We start from the raw sequence: 19,073 nt of genomic DNA on the forward strand, positions 1-19,073 counted from the left end.
GTCGTTCTGGTCCTTTCAGACATCTGACTGGTATTATTTGATCACCAGTGGTAGAATCTCGCTATGACATCTGCATATCATTTCTGACATGATAGATTTATCGCGTACCAAGAAGGAAAAATAATGCAAGAAATCTAGAGGAGTACATTACTTTTTAAAGTAGGTCACTTGCAGAGAGACCAGAAATCCCACTGAGGAAAGAGCTCCAAGTGAAATACAGAAAAGATATTGAAAAATAGTGGAAGCAGGCTCAGAGCTGCAGTGTATAAAAGGCGTCCGTCCTCAGTCTGCCAGGCAGTCCTCTGCCTTTGATTACCGAGCAGTGGGTGGCTATTGAATGTTATTTCCTAAACTACAAGCAAAGTGGGTTAATATGGAGCTTGTCATGTCACTCTCATCACTCCATACAGTGAGATGAAAAGAGACCTTCTCCTGTGACCTCACACACTGCAGCTCAACTCTATTGTGCACCGCTGAGCGCCGGCATGTGTGCTGGTGGAGCACGTTTGGCAAACTTACTTTAGTTATAGCTATTCCCGCAGACACATTTTTGTCGTTTAAGCTTTAGATAGCCTTATTGTTGGGGAGATTAATCATATTTCTTTTTTCTTTTCCTTTTATATTACTATATAAAGCGGCACAGCAGTGATGGCAAAGGGTCCTTTTGGGAAGAGCAATGTCATTTTTACACGATCATTTCGTTCTGCCCTCTGGGCGTACAATGTATATCCTCAAATAGAAGCTATTAGTGGCAGATTTTATTCTGTAAACATACCGACAAGGGAGAGCATGAGGGATTGCCAGACTAACAGCTGCTGAATGATGCTGCTGGGTTCTTGGTTACACCCCTGTCATGTTAATTCAATCATTATGAAATATGGCGTGTAAATGTTTATTTTCTCAACCTTTGCCAAGGGACTGCTTTATACAAAGTACATTAACTAGGCCAATATTGATGGAAAAGGAAAATAGCTGTATAGTTTTAAAATGTGTGGGAGAAGTTTAGTAAACCCATCGCTGTTAAATCTGAGCCAAAACCATGGCAGACTATTTTATTCTGATTAATATATGCTGTACAATGTAAAGTTTTTATTGTAACTAGAAACCATAGGTCTTTCCTATCAGTGCTGAGATGTAGGATATTTTATGTATTCGCCTAATATTTAACCGCGTCAGCCTCGGAAGATATTACCCCCTTCCTGACCCGAGCACTTTTTGCGATTCGGCACTGCGTTGCTTTAACTGACAATTGCGCGGTCGTGCGAAGTTGCACCCAAACACAATTGTCGTCCTTTTTTCCCTACGAAAGGAGCTTTCTTTTGATGGTATTTGATCACCTCTAAGGTTTTTATTTTTTGTGTTATAAACAAATGTATATTTGTTATATGGATCCATTGAGGCTTTTATGGAATTGTATTTTATATTTTTTTTCAATACATTTTTGTATTAATTAATGATCTCTGTGTTACTGTGCCCACAAAGTCCAAAGTCCCATCTCCCTTTTTTCTCTCTATAAAAAAAAAAGAGCGATAATTTTGAAAAAAAAACGCAATATTTTTTACTTTTTGCTATAATAAATATCCCCCAAAAATATATAAAAAAAACTATTTTTTTCCTCAGTTTAGGCCGATATGTATTCTGCTACATATTTTTGGTAAAAAAAAAATCGCAATAAGCATATATTGATTGGTTTGCGCAAAAGGTATAGCGTCTACAAAATAGGGGATAGTTTTATGGCATTGTTATTATTATTATTTTTTTACTAGTAATGGCAGTGATCTGCAATTTTTATTAGATATGTGCGCCGTCAATAAACTTGTTTAATTTCTTTCCAATCCATTTCGTATTAGGATTAATTCGAATTTTCGTTTGTTAACTCTTCGTAACAATTACGCATGTTCGTTATGATGAATTTATCATTATGAGGGGCTCCCACCATCCCTGTGCTGACTTCCTGGGTTTTTAACTTTTAGGTTTGTTAACTTTTCGTAACAATTACAAATGTTCGTTATGATGACTTTATTGTGAGGGGCTCCCACCATCCCTGTGCTGTGCTGACTTCCTGGGTTTTTTAACTTCATCCTAACGAATAATTGTAATTAACGAACATTCTCGTTTCCGTTGTAACGGAATTTGGATTCGAAATTCGTAAACAAAATTTTGTATTTCATACAGAATTCGGAAGCATAGCAATTCGTATTTTGGATCCTCCTGAATGTATGAATTTACGGAAATTCGTACGAATTTTCGATTCGTACGAAACTAATCGCACATGTCTAATTTTTATCGGGACTGCAACATTATGGCGGACACGTCGGATAATTTTGACACATTTTTGGGACCATTGCCATTTATATAGTGATCAATGTATGGCTCCCACCATCCCTGTGCTGTGCTGACTTCCTGGGTTTTTTAACTTCATCATAATGAATAATCGTAATTAACGAACATTCTCGTTTCCATTGTAACGGAATTTGGATCCGAAATTCGTAAACGTCGGACAATTTTGACACATTTTTGGGACCATTGGCATTTATACAGCGATCAATGCTATAAAAATGCACTGATTACTGTAAAAATGTCACTGGCAGAGAAGGGGTTAACATTAGGGGGCAATCAAGGGGTTAAGTGTGTTCCCTAGTGTGTGTTTGAACAGAAGGAGGGATGGGACTGTATGGGGGAGATGACGAGATGACAGATCGCTGTTCATACGCTGTATCAACAGACGATCTGTCTCTTCTGCCCTCAGAGAACCGGAAGCTGTGTGTTTACACACACAGATCCCAGTTCTCGGTGTGCCACGAGCATTCACGGGAGCCCGGCAGTGATCACGACCGCCAGGCACTCGCATCGGCTGGGCGGGCGAGCAGGGGGTGCGCGCGCCCCTAGTGGCCAAAAAAGGAAGCGACGTAACATGACGGCGATTCACGCAGCCTAGCCATGTTTCCACAGTCCAACTGCGGCAGCTGGTCGGCTAAAGGTTAAAACAGAATAAAGAAAAAAATGTATATTTGTTTTGTTTTATTTAAATTGGCTTTAGGGGTCTAAACAGCAAAGTAGTAAAGTATATACCTGTACAGTGGGTAAAATAAGTATTGAACACGTCACCATTTTTCTAGGTACATGTATTTCTAAAGGTGCTATTGCCGTGAAATGTTCATCACATGTCGGTTTCAACCCATACAATCCATACATACAAAGAAACCAAAACAAATACGTTCAGAAATTAGGTTATGTGTAATAAATTGGAATGACACAGGGAAAAGGTATTGAACACTAACTAAAATGCATTTAATACTTCGTACAAAATCCTTTGTTGGTAATGACAGCTTCAAGACGCCTCCTGTATGGAGAAACTAGGTGCATGCATTGCTCAGTCAGTCAATTAGTTGTGATTTTGGCACATTCTTCCACACAGTCTTCAAATCTTGAAGGTAGGTCTCTTCTATGAACTCTGATCTTTAGTTCTTTCCATAGATTTTCTATTGGAGGTAAGTAGGGTGATTTGCTGGGCCATTCTAGCAGCTTTATTTTCTTTCTTTGAAACCAATTGAGAGTTTCCTTGGCTTTGTATTTGGGATCATTGTCTTGCTGAAATGTCCACCCTAATTTCATCTTCATCATCCTGGTAGATGGCAGCAAATTTTGATCAAGAATGTCTTGGTACATTTTTCCATTCATTCTTCCTTTAATGACGTGACGCCAGTACCGTATGCTGAAAAAGAGCCCCACCACAGAATAATGTTCTTACCTTCAAACTTCACTGTTGGTATGGGGGGTGTTTTGGGGGTAATGTGTAGTGCTATTTGACCTTTAAACATGATGTGTATTATGGCATCCAAAGAGTTTGTCTCATCTGACCATATTCTCTCAGTATTTCACAGGCTTGCATAAATGTTGTGCGGCAAACTTTAAACAAGCTTCAACATGCTTTTTCTTTCAGCAATGGAGTCTTGTGTGGTGAGCGTGCATACAGGCCATGGCGGTTGAGTGCATTACTTATTGTTTTCTTTAAAACAATTGTACCTGCTAATTCCAGACTTTTCTGAAGCTCTCCACAAGTTGTCCTTAACCCTTGGACAACTCTTCTGATAATTCTTTTTACTTCTCTGTCAAAAATCTTGTGAGGAGCACCTGGTCATGGACGATTTATGGTGAAATTATGTTCTTTCCACTTCCGGATTATTGCCCCAACAGTGCTCACTGGAACATTCAGAAGTTTTGAAATGCTTCTGTAATCAATGCCATCAGTATGTTTTGCAATAATAAGGCTGTGAAGGTCTTGCGACACCTCTTTGCTTTTACCCATCATGAGATGTTTCTTGTGTGACACCTTGGTAATGAGACACATAATGAGACACCTCTTTAGGCCATCAGTTGAAACTGAACCAGCTAATATTAATTTGCACTGACAAGAGGTGGGATTGGTTTCTAATTACTGATCGATTTCAGCTGGTGTCTTGGCTTTCCATGTCCTTTTGCACCTCCCTTTCTTCGTGTATTTAATACTTTTTCCCTGTGTCATTCTATTTTATTACTCATAACTTAATGTCTGAATGTATTTGTTTTGGTTTCTTTGTACATATGGATTGCATTGGTTGTTACTGACATGTGGTGAAAATTACACGTCAATAGCACCTATAGCATATATTTACAGAGATAAACACTTATGTTACTTGCTGTATGTAAAGATATAAAGAGTGTAAGTTAAAGTATTCACAAATTTGCTAGGGATTTATTTAAGGTTCATTCACTTAGATGGCTCTATTGTCCTCTCTTCTGTTCTACAAAATGCAAGTGAATGAATACAGAATCACAATACTGGTTACTGGGGTTAAAAAACAATTCTCAGCAGCCACACAGATTTATAGCCAATAGTATGTATATTTCACTTCTGACTCTCTGACTCTCTGCAATTCATGTTTGGTCCACAGTTCAAACAATCAACCTATCATAGAATGGAATTTGGTTCAATAATAAATTGAAAGGATTTGATTTACTAAAGGCAAGTAGGCTGTTTACTTTGCAAGAAACACATTTTTTTGCAATTTTCACCACGTTCACTAAGCTAAGGAAAAATTCCTTTGCAAAGTGAACAGCCTGTTTGTTATTAGTAAATCAACTCCAAAGAATTATATATACATACATGGCTGGTCCCATATATAGTAGATGTATAACTACAATTGATACCCAGAAATAAGGTTTTTAAAACACATTAACGGCCAGCTCGTACCACGGACAGAAACAGGATCACATGGTACTACTAACGAACTGCATTTGTAACCTGCACTTGGGGTGTCGCTAAGTTAACATTGACACCCTCTGCGGAACGCAAATGCAGTGCATTTTGAATGCGGTGAGGGAAATGTGCACCTCGTTCTGGTGTGAACTATCCTTAATAACATCATTTTTGTCATTCAGATCTCCTTTAACACCCCTGGCGGTATTCCCGGCAGTAGTCTGGCTCGGGGTGGATTTTCAGTACCAAAAGCGGTAGCCAGACTCGGGATCGCATCGCAGAATCCATGTAGAGGTTACTTACCTTGTCCCCTGGATCCTGCGATGTCTCCCCATTGCGACGCACGGGGACGGAGTTCGGCAACAAATTCAAAAAGTAAAAAACACAGTATAGATACAGTATACTGTAATCTTACAGATTACAGTACTGTATCAAATAATTACACGTCCCCTTTGTCTCTAGTGGTCTGCCCAGTGTCCTGCATGCAGTTTTATATTATATATACTGTTCTTTCTGCCTGGAAACTGGTGATTGTCCATAGCAACCAAAAAGTGTCCCTTTATGTCAAAAGTGCTTTTAGACCAGTTAGAAAACAGAGATAATAAATTTAGATCACTTGCAGAATTGAGTGATAGCGATTTGTGGGGAAATTCGTCGTCAAACACTCAAAGTAATGACAGCGACAATTCTGCAACTGAGCAAATTTCAGTGTTTTTATTTTGATTACATTATTAATAATTTTTATTATTATTATATTATTATTTCTTATAATTATTTATAGTTATTTATTATATTAGAATTTTTGATTACATTTTTCAAACTTTATCATACCCGGGATGTCTACTAGACTCTTGTTTCAACAGATTTAAATGAGTTATTCCTAAGAATTACAGGCCTATAATATAAAACGCCAAATTTCCATGCAAAATAATTGTACTTCTTTCAGCATCAAAAATCTGAAATAATCATACCGCCAGGGAGGTTAAGGGACAGTTCATACCAGAACGTTGTGCGGAAAACCCATGTCCCATATGACTTTCCGTCACTACCTTCAAAGTCCACTGCACTTGAGAAATGCAGCAGATGTCAGTGTTAAAGACAATACATATGCAAGTCTCCTTTCCCTGCATTAGATTGCATGATAACAGTAGCATTTGTTTTGTTTTCTTTCGGTTCCATTTATTAAGTAAATCAGTTTGCTTAGTCATATTCATTATGTTAGAGTGATTCGCTTTTGAAATTTGTTTTGTATGTTCGGATTAATCTCACATATTCGTTGTTCTGAATTGATTTGTATTTTCGTAAGTTATTTGGTAAGATTGGCTATATTCACTTTAACATGTTAAGTCATTATTTTGGGAGATTGCTTATGTACTCTGAGCCATAACTGCTAGTCCACCTGTGTAATATTGCCTTGTGGTTACGGGCCCCCCAGGCTACCTATCACCAACCATAAGGGAATATTACACAGGTGATTTTTCTCATATATTCCCACCTAATGCAAAAATGAATTATATTACAAAATGTTATTCACCTTTTTTCATGATTTTTGGATCATTGGATTTTTGGATTTTTGCAATGGAATAGTCGCGTTGGCCATACAAAAAATCAGATCTCAAGTTCAGGACAACTGGACAACCAGTTTGCTAATTTGTTTAAAAAAAAACAAAATTCTTTTAAAAAATGGTATAATGTTGTGAATAAAGATATGTGAAAAATGATTTTATAACTATTTGGTCAAGTGGTTATTAAACCTAAGGTACATGGAAAGTCCTAGACAATTTTTTATTTTTATACTTACTGTATTTATTGTAATATGTTTCCATTCCATATGTAGTGCATTTTTTTTTATAATAATGGAAAATATTAATGCAAAATAAAAGCGAATGGATATGAAGCAATTTAGGTCCTTTCATATGTTGTCTCGTTATTTTGGATGTTTCAAACATTAACCAAAGCCCCAAACTATCGCATCATGTTATCCGAATGAAACAAATGAATATGAACACATTTGTTGTGTTATAATTTATTTCAGAATAATTGAAAGTTGTTACTATTGTGATTCAGAGATTCGGATACATCCAAATCTCTGAATAATGTAAATCTCGCCCAAATTTTGACTTGTCACGAAATGAATTGCACATGTCTACTGAAATCTCACTGCACCCAGATAACGTGAATCGCACAGGAACGCACAGCACGTTCCTGTGCAATTCATGAGTGTGAAATGGCCCTAAATGTATAACCAAAAAAAAAGATAATAGATTCTGTTTAAGAGATCCCTACAATTGTATTTTTTCTGATGTTTTCTAGGATGAAATTCTGACTGTGATTAGACGTGTTGATGATAACTGGGCAGAAGGAATGTTGGGAGACAAGATTGGCATTTTTCCCATTCTGTATGTAGAGGTAAGAGAATGACCGTTATTACTGCATGTCCCTCTGGTTTGGGGACAAGCAAAGTCAGACTGAACAAGAATGCTTAAACTTCCATCATGGATACCAGTGTTGAATGAGAGTATCAAATTGTGAGCATTGTATGGAGCTTGAGCAAAATGAATGCTGCTTTAGTCTTTACACTTTTCCTTTACTCATTAGAAACATCACAGGACCAATTTGTTCTATGAGGTAGTGTGAGAAATTCAGACAGAAACAGCTGAGAACATCCAAGAGTTTTACTCCCTACATTCTGTTTTCTAACTCTCTCCTCCATTGCCTTGCTTTTTTGACCGGTGGCTGTGTGCTTAACTACTGAATGCAAGGAGAAGTATTGTGACACATATCACTTGCCCTTCTTCATGCCATCAGTGTGCTGTGTCTACAAAAGCTAGGTGTTCTACCTGTTCCATTTGATTTGGATTTGTTGTCAGCTGCATACATTGAGACTGTCAGGACTGCAGGTGGCTGTAACAACACCATAGGGGTTTCTATGGATGGTATAAACAGAAAGGACCTCTTAGCTTTATACAAGATAAAATGATCATTCTTCAATCCTCTATAAAATTCCAACTTTTATTGATTTCAGACCAAATAATTTACAGGATGTGAAATTATATATGACAATCAAATTCAATATATGGGGTCACCTTGCTGCCTGACAGATGAATCTGTATACCGCTACTATTGCTTGTCATCTCTTAAATCAGACAGCATACTTTAAACAATACACTATATTAGAGGGAGCATAACTTTTTCTTCTTCTGCAGCATATATAATCATCCTAACCAAGCTTGAACAACAAATATTCCTTTATTTACTTGTATATTAGCACTTTTTATGCTCTTGGGATGTGCACCATTCAATACACATACCTGATGCTGCAAGCTTCATGAAGCCATCCGTGGGATATATTGGTCTAGCATATTATCAGAGAAAATTTATCATACTGTGTTTCCAAAGATACTAGAGGACAAGAAAATAATTTGCTTGTCATGGCTTTTCCATCAAGATATTCATGAAAAAATGTGTTCAGAATTTACAAAAACTAACAAGGAGTAAATTGCTTTAATAGATCATTGCAGTAATTCCTGCTGAAGTTATAGCAAAAGCTTGAGAACATACTTATTTGACAAATGAATTATTGTTGCTGCGGTAGACGGATTTCATCATTAACTTTTAAGATGATCACCTCTCTTCTATGAGTCGTTTTCTGCACCAAGGTCTGTGTGCTGTTACATCTCAAAGTAAGACCAGTAGTTCTTGGCATAGATACCTCAGCCACTAGACTAGTTAAGCGAGGTTCTGCAAGGATTCATTTATTCATAGGTATTAGGTTAGGGGTTTAAAATTAGGATAGGTTAAGTAGGCATGTCAAATGTAACAGTGGGTCAAAATGAATGGAATTCTTCAAAGGGGCCAAATTATGTTGGAAGAAAAGAATGGTTGCACACCACAGGGTTTGAAGAAGCACTGAGGTCAGTGTGAAACGCACCCAGCACCTCCTGGGTTCAGACACTCTGTCTTTGTTGGCTGTTTATTGCTATGTTTTTTAAATAAAATCATTGTTACGTTCCTGTGGTGTGCAGCCATTCTTTTCTTCCTATTGATCATCGTGGTGGGCCGTGGCTTGCACCCAGCGCATTCAGACTGTAGTGAGTGCTCACCTGGAGCGGCGTCTTCCTTGTTTGAATCTTCTGCCAGATTATGTCCACTGGGGGGGGGGGGCAAACCTACTTAACCCCATGAATATATATATATATATATATATATATATATATATATATATATACTGTATATATATATATCCCATATACAGTGGGGCAAAAAAGTATTTAGTCAGCCACCAATTGTTCAAGTTCTCCCACTTAAAAAGAGAGGCCTGTAATTGTCATCATAGGTATACCTCAACTATGAGAGACAAAATGTGGAAACAAATCCAGACAATCACATCTGTCTGATTTTTGAAAGAATTTACAAATTATGGTGGAAAATAAGTATTTGGTCACCTACAAACAAGCAAGATTTCTGGCTCTCACAGACCTGAATCTTCTTCTTTAAGAGGCTCCTCTGTCCTCCACTCATTACCTGTATTAATGGCACCTGTTTGAACTTGTTATCAGTATAAAAGACACCTGTCCACAACCTCAAACAGTCACACTCCAAACTCCACTATGGTGAAGACCAAAGAGCTGTCGAAGGACACCAGAAACAAAATTGTAGACCCGCACCAGGCTGGGAATCTGCAAAAGGCAAGCAGCTTGGTGTGAAGAAATCAACTGTGGGAGCAATAATTAGAAAATGAGACATACAAGACCACTGATAGTCTCCCTCGATTTGGGGCTCCATGCAAGATCCTACTCCGTGGGGTCAAAATGATCACAAGAATGGTGAGCTAAAATCCCAGAACCACACGGGGGGAACCTAGTGAATGACCTGCAGAGAGCTGGGACCAACGTAACAAAGGCTACCATCCGTAACACACTACGCCACCAGGGACTCAGATCCTGCAGTGCCAGACGTGTCCCCTTGCTTAAGTCAGTACTTGTCCGGGCCCATCTGAGGTTTGCTAGAGAGCATTTGGATGATCCAGAAGAGGATTGGGAGAATGTCATATGGTCAGATGAAACCAAAGCAGAACTGTTTGGTAGAAACACAACTCGTCGTCTTTGGAGGAGAGAGAATGCTGAGTTGCAACCAAAGAACACCATACCTACTGTGAAGCATGGGGGTAGCAATATCATGCTTTGGGGCTGTTTCTCTGCAAAGGGAACAGGACGACTGATCCATGTACATAAAAGAATGAATGGGGCTATGTATCATGAGATTTTGAGTGCAAACCTCCTCCCATCAGCAAGGGCATTGAAGATGAAACGTGGCTGGGTCTTTCAGCATGACAATGATCCCAAACACACTGCCCGGGATATATAACAAAGTATTGAGATGAACTTTTGATATTGACCAAATACTTTTTTTCCACCATAATTGGCAAATAAATTCTTCCAAAAATCAGACAATGTGATTGTCTGGATTTGTTTACATATTTTGTCTCTCATAGTTGAGGTATACCTATGATGACATTTACAGGCCTCTCTCATCTTTTTAAGTGGGAGAACTTGCACAATTGATGGCTGACTAAATACTTTTTTGCCCCACTGTATATCATTATAGTAGGAATCAAGTTTACAACTACAAAGGCGCTTCAAAACATTTACCGAAGTACAAAGCTCTGGGTTTTTCTTTAGGGATTAAAATATGTAGGGAGGTGATCCAGCTCTCTGGGGAAAGAGTGGGTGGATCCGGTGAAATTATTTTTTGGTTAAAGGTGAATATCTACTTTAAAGTGGTTGCAAACCTCAGGCATGAAAAATGAACACATCCAACAGTACAGGGCTGGACTGGGACAAAAGTTTGGCCCTGAACTTCACCCAGACCAGCCTTTAATTTTGCAAACATGCACAACTCACCTCTTTTATTATTTCACTTATTCTCCTCTGTATTTTTCTCCTCCGTTCCTTCTCACATCACTGCGTGGGGGGGGGGGTAGTGAACGGTGTCAGTATGGCAGTAGACGGTGTCTAGTTTTTAATTTTTATTATTTTATCTATTATTCTTTACAATTTTGTTGTTTATTACTTTTTTTTAAATAATTTTTAAATATTTTTTCCCACAGTGCTTCTGGGGAAGGGGGTGGGGGGGTATAGGGTAGTGAGTGGTGTCAGTAGGTTTTTATTTTTATGTATTTCTTTTTTTACAAATTAATTTGTATTACATTTTTTTCACAATGCTTTTTGGGGGGAGGGGGGTCGGGGCAGTGGACAGTGTCAGTAGGGCGGGGGGGGGAGTGGTGTCAGTAGTTTATTATTTTTTACATCTCCCCTCTGAGACAGAGAAAGGGACTGAGGACACTAATTCTGCTGTCTCAGAATTGAAGATGAATGAACAGGAGACATTGGCTCCTCTTCATTCATAAACTGATGTAGAGTTTACTCTGCTCAGTTATCAAAAGACACAGGAGTGATCGCTTTGTGTCCAATTGAGAAAAGGAAGGGGCCAGTAAATGACATATTTACCAGCCCCTTCCTCCGCTCTGTATCCTGACACATTCCCCCAGCAGCCGGCGGGAGAGGAGCGGAGGGGAGCCAGCTTCTGGGGGGAGGAGGACAGGGGACCGGAGGAGCGGCCAGAGCACACGGGGTGGAGAAGGAGGACAGGGGACTGGAGGAGCGGCAGGAGCACCCTGGGGGCAGAGGAGGAGGACATGGAAGAGGAGGACACGGGGAACAGCCGGGGATGATTGGCACGGCGGAAAGTGCGCAGCCATTACTTTGACAGGCTCAGGTTGTCACTGAAACCAGCCCACTGAGCCATCGGCCCACCAGAAGACTCCCGGTAGTCCCGAATGCCAGTACATGCCTGTTCCACTATAGTGTGTACTCACCTGAATCCAAAACACAGTGTCTGGTTCCTCTCTGATCTGGTATGCATGATTCACTCCTAATAGATTAAGCTGAAACCTCAGCCTCCTGGAAGACATGCCCGCCCCTCTCCCCTCCAGAAAACACAGCAAATGACCTATACCTTCATCTCTGTATGTTTCTCTGAATCTTTGAAGAGGGGATGTCACTTTCCTCCAGTCATCTCTCAGATTACCCTCAGCTCCATGATCTAGCTCTGAAGTGCTTGTGATGTCAAATCCATGACCTTAGCTTTCTGCTGCTGAGAAAAAATCCTTTCATCTGTGTGTTGTAGAAGGCTGTACAGGACAGTTGGCTGCAGATAAACAGGTACAACTTTTGTAGTAGGATTTGTCTCATCTTGTATATCACTTGGGGCCTGTAACTTCACTGGCTATATGTAAGGGTTTGCAACCACTTTAACTGCTTCGGCAAAGGTTAAAATAAAAGTTAGATTGTCACAAGACAAGTTCACTATAACCGACCATAAAAACTGAGGGGAAAAAATTGCTGAAGCATTATGCAGATCTCAACTTTTTCTGTAAAAATCAACATTGTACAAATTTCAGCCCACCCTGCTTCTTAAGTGTGCGGATGACTCACAAGGTGGCAGGGATAGGGGAAAAGCTTGATGTTTGTGGGCTGTTCCTCAACGTTAAAAGCTTATATCTCTGGATCTACTGATTTTATGTGTCCTGCAGTCCCTCTACAGTCTGTCTTTGTCCACATGCATTACAGTGAAAACAGGCTGCATGTGTTTTTTTTCACAGGGAATAGTTCCTGATTGTAGCTGGCTTTTCACAAGCTTGTATTTAAAGTTCCATGAAAATAAAAGGTTCACTCTGTTTGAAGCCTCCCACTCCCAAAATCAAATGACCTGCAAGGGTAATTCAAATTAAAACTTATGACAAAAAAAAAGAAAAAAAATACTTATCAAGTGAGAATATACCTTATTTTCTATTGGCTGGGGTCTTTTCCACTTTTTTTAGATTGTACATTTTAGCTTGGGGTGATTAGAGCACATCAGGCAATTGTTACTGACAGTCTGTTCAAGAGCTGCCTTGTTTTAGCATCTCACTGCATCCTTTGAAAAAAAATGTAAAAACACTGTGCATCCAAAGCACTGCACACATCACACCAGGTGAATTGCAATCCCCTGCCCCATCCCTATATACTCAAAAAGCATTTGATCATTTCTTACTTAAACATAAATAAATAAATGTATTGATTTATCAGTAACATCTTCACTGGGTGTTTGGTAGTTCTCTGTGATCTAAGTCTGATCCATTTTAGTTTCAACAGTGTTTATTCTAGTTTTCACAGTACAGTGAGTAAAAGACCTTGGCATTATTTTTAACAGTATACAGTTTTCATAGTTCGTGAAACATACAGCATAGGCAAGGACAATCTGCCTCCTGCACTTTGGAGGCCAGATACCAAATTTCCTGGTGTCAACATTGCCTTATCTACATTGTAGGTTTTTGATCTATAAAACAAACTATTCGGTGGACTATCCTTGAGCTTTACACTATACTCTGTATCCCTATGTCATCGTCATAGTATGGGCCCCAGAGCATGCCTCCCCCACGTCAGGAGACACATGCCCCCCCAACAGTCAGTCGGGGATGCCCCGTCCCCCGAGCCTTGGAGGGACGCAGGCCAGGCCCCACAATACCAGGGTCCCGAAAGAGAAGAAAAGGATAGAATATGAGAGGAAAGGAGGAGGGGATCAGAGAGTTTAAGAGGCAGGATCAGTGGAGGAAAGGAGGGAGGGGGGAGGGAGGACTCCACGCTCCATACTATGTCATTTAGGGAAAGTCGTAGTCAGTGATTGTCCGGGGATCATTCGTTAAGTATCCGATTCATGGGTCCCATACTTTATTAAACAACTTCATTTTATTCTGCATAATTGCCGTCAGTCTTTCATTTAGCATGAGCCAAGAAAGTTTATGTTCAAGTTGATCAAATGGTGTGGCTGCTGATTTCCAGTTCTTAGCTATTGTGGTTTTGGCCGATATGACTATGAATGTAAGAAGCTGTCTATGAGTTTTGGAGGCTTCCTCTACCTTGCTACCCAAGAGTGCATGCCTCGGGGATCTGGTCAGGTTGGTCTGGTTGAGAGTATAAATGAAGTTATAAACCCTGATCCAGAATCTCTCTACCTTGGGACATTGCCACCATATATGGTATGCTGTCACTTTCTGACCGCAGCCCCAAAAGCACTTAAAAGAAGCCCCAGGAAAAAAATCGGCCAGTCTAGCCGTTACCAAATACCACCTCAGTAAAACTTTGTAATTTGCTTCTATAATTGAGGTGTTGATGAGTGATCTAGAAGCTGTCATTGCTATCAAGTGCCATTCTTCGAGGTCCAGAGTTTCTTGAAAGTCTTGTTCCCATTGAGTCATATAGGTCAATTTTACTGAGACATACGTTAAAATAGTATAAATTGTGGATATGTGACCCCTAATTTTATCATATTGTAGACACGTGTTCCATAGGAGTCATAGTCACGAGGTCATCTTTGCGTGATAGGGTTTGCATATAATGGTGTATTTGGGTGTACCTATAGAGTTCAGAGTTCAGTAATTGGTGTTTTTCTATCAGCAATCTTTTGGATAGCATACCTTTTTGATCACAAAGATCTGCAAACCGTATAAAGCCCTTATTGGACCACCATTCAAAAGCAGGGGGGTGAGGCCTGGGGTGAACTCTCCATTTCTCAAAAGGGGAACTAGTGGATTGTGGGGCAATTTGGATTTCTCAACAGTCTGTCCCAAATGTCTAATGACAAGGAGAGAGAGGGGCATAAAATCGTTGGCCTCTCTTTCAACGGAAACCACATAATATGAGAAATTGGTTTGGGATGACAGGAATAAGATTACATGGTCATCCATAGTGCCTGGGGTTGCTGGGAGTGAAATTTAGTAAGTTGGGCAAGATGGGCCGTATAGAAATATTTCTTCAGATCAGGCAGTCCGAGACCCCCCTTCTGTTTTGGTGTGAACAGTGTACACTTGTTCACCCTGGGCCTCTTGTCTCCCCATATAAACTTAAGAATCTTTTTTTGGAATGTCATCAGGTCAGATCTGACAAGCGCCACTGGTATAGTACAAGTACAAGTACAAGATTTTTGGAAGAATATAAATTTTTATTGAGTGTAGTCTGCCGAGCCACGATGGAGGGTGGATTTGCCATCTGGCTAGGTCCACTGTCAAACTTCTATACAGTGCAGGGTAATTGTGCGAGCATAAGGTATGTAAGGAAGGGGTCAATTGTATACCTAAGTAAGGTAGAGCTTCCGGCTCCCAATGAAATTGGTAGGATTGTTCGAGTGCTTTCTGGGTGGAACTCTGCAAAGAGATATTCAATGCCCTTGATTTATCATGGTTGATTTTAAGGCCTGAGATGCCTGAAAACTGTTTCAGAATTGCATATAGGTTGGGGAGGGAGGTGATAGGTGAAGACAGAACCATCAAGATATCGTCAGCAAAAAGTATGCACTTATGCTCCCTGTCTCCACATTCTATGCCCTTAACATCTGGACAGGAGTGGATCTTTATTGCCAGTGGTTCTATTGCAAGAACGAATACCAGTGGAGATAAAGGGCACCCCTGCAGAGTTCCCCTTCGAATATCCAGGGATCAGGAGGTGTACCCCTGAGCATCAAAGATGCCGTTGGTGTGTCATATAGTGTTCAAAGGAGAGCCAGAAATCACTCGCCAAACCCAAAGTGGGATAAAACATTGAATGGATAATCCCAGGATAGGGAGTCAAACGCTTTATGGATGTCCAACAATAGCAACATGCCCTGTCTAAGTCCTTTGTGGTCCCAGTCAGAATGAATGGCTGAGATTATGTTTATGATTTTGAGGGTCTGATCTGATGCCTGGTGGTTAGAGAAAAAGCCCGCCTGATCTAGATGAATGTATTGTGGAAGAAAAGAGTTTAATCTATGGGCGAGTACTTTTGTCATTATTTTTAAATCCACCTTTATCAGAGAGATTGGACAGTAATTAGAGCACTCTCCATGATCCTTTCCCGGTTTCGGTATAACATGGATGTATGCTGCGTTTTCATGCTTAAGGATGTTGCTCCCCTCTCTCAGGTCATTAAAATAGGAGCACCGATGGGGGATTAGTATTTCTTGATATTTCCTATAATAATGACCTGATAAGCCATCAGGGCCTGGGGTCTTAGAGGGATGTATAGTTTTTATGGCCATTCTTATCTCTGATTCCGTGAATTCTTATCTATCTTATGACTATACAGATAATTATCTAAGCATAACTTTGAACTGAACAGGAAATGTACAACGGGGACGACAGTGGCGGATCCACTGCCAGCAACAGGTGTTATCTAACTGGAAGAACTTTATCAACCCCTGTATAGGGAGAAGTAGAGTCATGCTAGATTCAGATGATTGGGGAAGATCTTCTAGCCGGAAATGTTTTTCGGTCTTGCCACAGTGCGGAAAGAGGACGATTTACTTGGCGGGAGGGGGAGGCAGTTTGGGAGTCCCGTGTGATGATCCCCAGTTCCAGTAACAAATCTTCACCATCTTGGAATGTAGAAAAGGAGTAGGATCTACCCTTGTATGAGAATGACAATTTAAATGGGAATGCCCATCTGTACTTTATCTGTCGGTTCAAGAGCTGTTGCAGTAAATGCTTCATGTTCCTCCATTTTTGTACTGTAGATGGGGCTAGATCTGTGAAAAGCTGGATAGGTGCTCCAAATAGTGACTAATCCGGTCTATTGCGTGCAGCAAACATCAACTTCTCCTTTATGCGGTAATAGTCCGGCTTTACTATTATGTCGCGTGGTAGGCCATCCGACCTGAGGGCAGTTAAGGCGTGATGGATTCTATCAATTTCCATTTGGTGCGCATTTATGTCAGGAATCAGTTCTTTCATCAGCTCCCTCATGGCTCTGTCTAAATCAGTGGAAGTTCTGGAAGTCTCCTTATGTGCACATTGTACCTGCAAAACTAGTTTTCCAGATCCTCAATTTTAGTATAGGCCTCCTCTAATCTGCCCTGGAGATCAGTAATCATGGTGGAATTCTGCTTAACCTTGATGACTGTGCTGTCCATCTTGGACTCAATCATCTCAAACCTTTCTCCTATGCCCTGAATGTCATGTTTGAGATCAGTGGTAATTATGGAACATGCTTTAGATAGTTCTTGCTGCAGCATTGCAGAAAAACATGCTAGCAGCACAGCATCTCCAGTATAGGGTGTAGGTTGGGGTGCAGGCAGCTCTCTAACAGGGCTGGATTGTCTGAAGATTAGATCTGTCATCTCTGCCACGTTTCTATCCATGGAGGACACCGGGGAGTCTACAGGCTCTTAAATGTCCCTGTATGTGACAGGTGATGGGGGCTGCGATAAGGACTCACCCTGTTGTTCTGCATCCAGGTCCCCAGAGGATTGAGTTGAGAAGGGGTCCCTGATATGGTCAGGCTGGGTCCGTTTGGCTGCCTTCTTCTGCAACCTGGATGTATCTGAGCTCGGGCCGTTCCCGCGCCATCTTGAACTGAGGCTTCTGGCCGGGCCCCGCCGCTCCATTCTGGCTTTTCTGCTTATACAGCCTTCTTTTGGGCTGACCCGTTGCCCGCCGTTGCATTACTGACTAGGGATGTGTTCCAGTCAAGCCGAGTGTTCGTTACCGTGGGTAGCACTGTTTATAGCTGCTTTGGGCCGACGTTGGGCCGACGTTTATAGCTGCTTTGAGCACGTCTGTTCCGAGTCAGCGCGCATGCGCTCTTAGTCTCATTCATTTTAATAAAACTCAGCTTCTCAGTCATAAATTCCACCTGCTGCACCACAGGTCTTCTCTGACATGACACGTTCAGCAGGACAGACTGGTACCTCAAGTGCATATTGAGTCACCTGCAGCCAGCGGTACATCCTTCACACCTAGTAGTCATTATCACTTGTAAGCGTTTTAGATACCTTTTTTATTTTTAGGCTGCCCCTGACCTGGTTAAGCAAACATATTTCGCCTCCTCCACATGACAGTGTTCAAATCAGTGTCACATAGGAGATTTTACAAGTTTCCCTCAATAAAAGGAAGAACTGCTCTGTTGCAGCAGTGGAGCAGGGAGATGACGAGGTAGAGTGGATTGAGCTTTTGTTGCTGGAGGGCTATATGGAAACACTCTAGAGAGTTTGCAAAATGCCAGTGTCCCTTTACATGTATAATTTATTTGCACATCTGTTCATTGGTCATTATTAAAATTATTAGTAAAATTTCCTTTACAATCTACATATGTAAAAAAAGTAGTCAGGGACCCATTTTCCCCAACTGTATTTTATCGTATTTACCCTAATGAAAAAGGTTCTACAGTGAGTTATAGAGGGCTTAAATGTTAATGCCATAACTTGCTTAATTCTAAGACAGCAGCATATGCTGATTATATACTTTTATTTCTTACACATCTCATCTCTGCTGCAAATGTTTAAAATTGTGCATTCAATGATGTAAATTAAATGTATCCAAAGCAGGAGATGTGTATATAAATACCCCTCAGATATATATATATATATATATATTTAATAAGCCTTTGGATCTTATAAATTACATTTCATTCCCCTTCTCAAAAATGTTAAAGGTTTATTGGATGTCAGATACACCCTGTACAGGTTTCAATGTGTTGGCACAACATAAAACTAAGATTATTGATTATAAAATCGATGACTGCTTTTCATCTACACCTAATTATTGGCACCTAGAAAGAGTATGAAAAGTATGTTATTGAGTTATAAACTCTGGCAGAACTTGAATGATAATGCAGTCTTTACAAAGTAACTACTTAGGGGTGCCTACACATACATATAGCAGGCTTCACTGCTTCTGCTATGCCTAAACATCAGGCCTCTCTGAAGAGGAAAAGCTTAAACTCTTAAACTCTTCTGATGGGATACTTCACTGACCAAAAGG

The 19,073-nt window shown here is 40.3% G+C and overlaps 1 protein-coding gene across 3 annotated transcripts in view; it reads left to right on the forward strand.

Moving 5' to 3' along the window:
* SH3RF3 (SH3 domain containing ring finger 3) overlaps nt 1–19,073 on the forward strand; it is a 606,895-nt gene that overhangs the window by 341,406 nt on the left and 246,416 nt on the right. For all 3 annotated transcript variants that reach the window (XM_073614818.1, XM_073614819.1, XM_073614820.1), the window contains exon 3: nt 7,553–7,648. In XM_073614818.1, the coding sequence (XP_073470919.1) occupies nt 7,553–7,648 (96 nt within the window). The remainder of the gene's footprint in view (nt 1–7,552; nt 7,649–19,073) is intronic.

The sequence above is a fragment of the Aquarana catesbeiana genome, linkage group LG02, assembly GCF_042186555.1.
Source record: "Aquarana catesbeiana isolate 2022-GZ linkage group LG02, ASM4218655v1, whole genome shotgun sequence".
NCBI classification, from domain to species: Eukaryota; Metazoa; Chordata; class Amphibia; order Anura; family Ranidae; genus Aquarana; species Aquarana catesbeiana.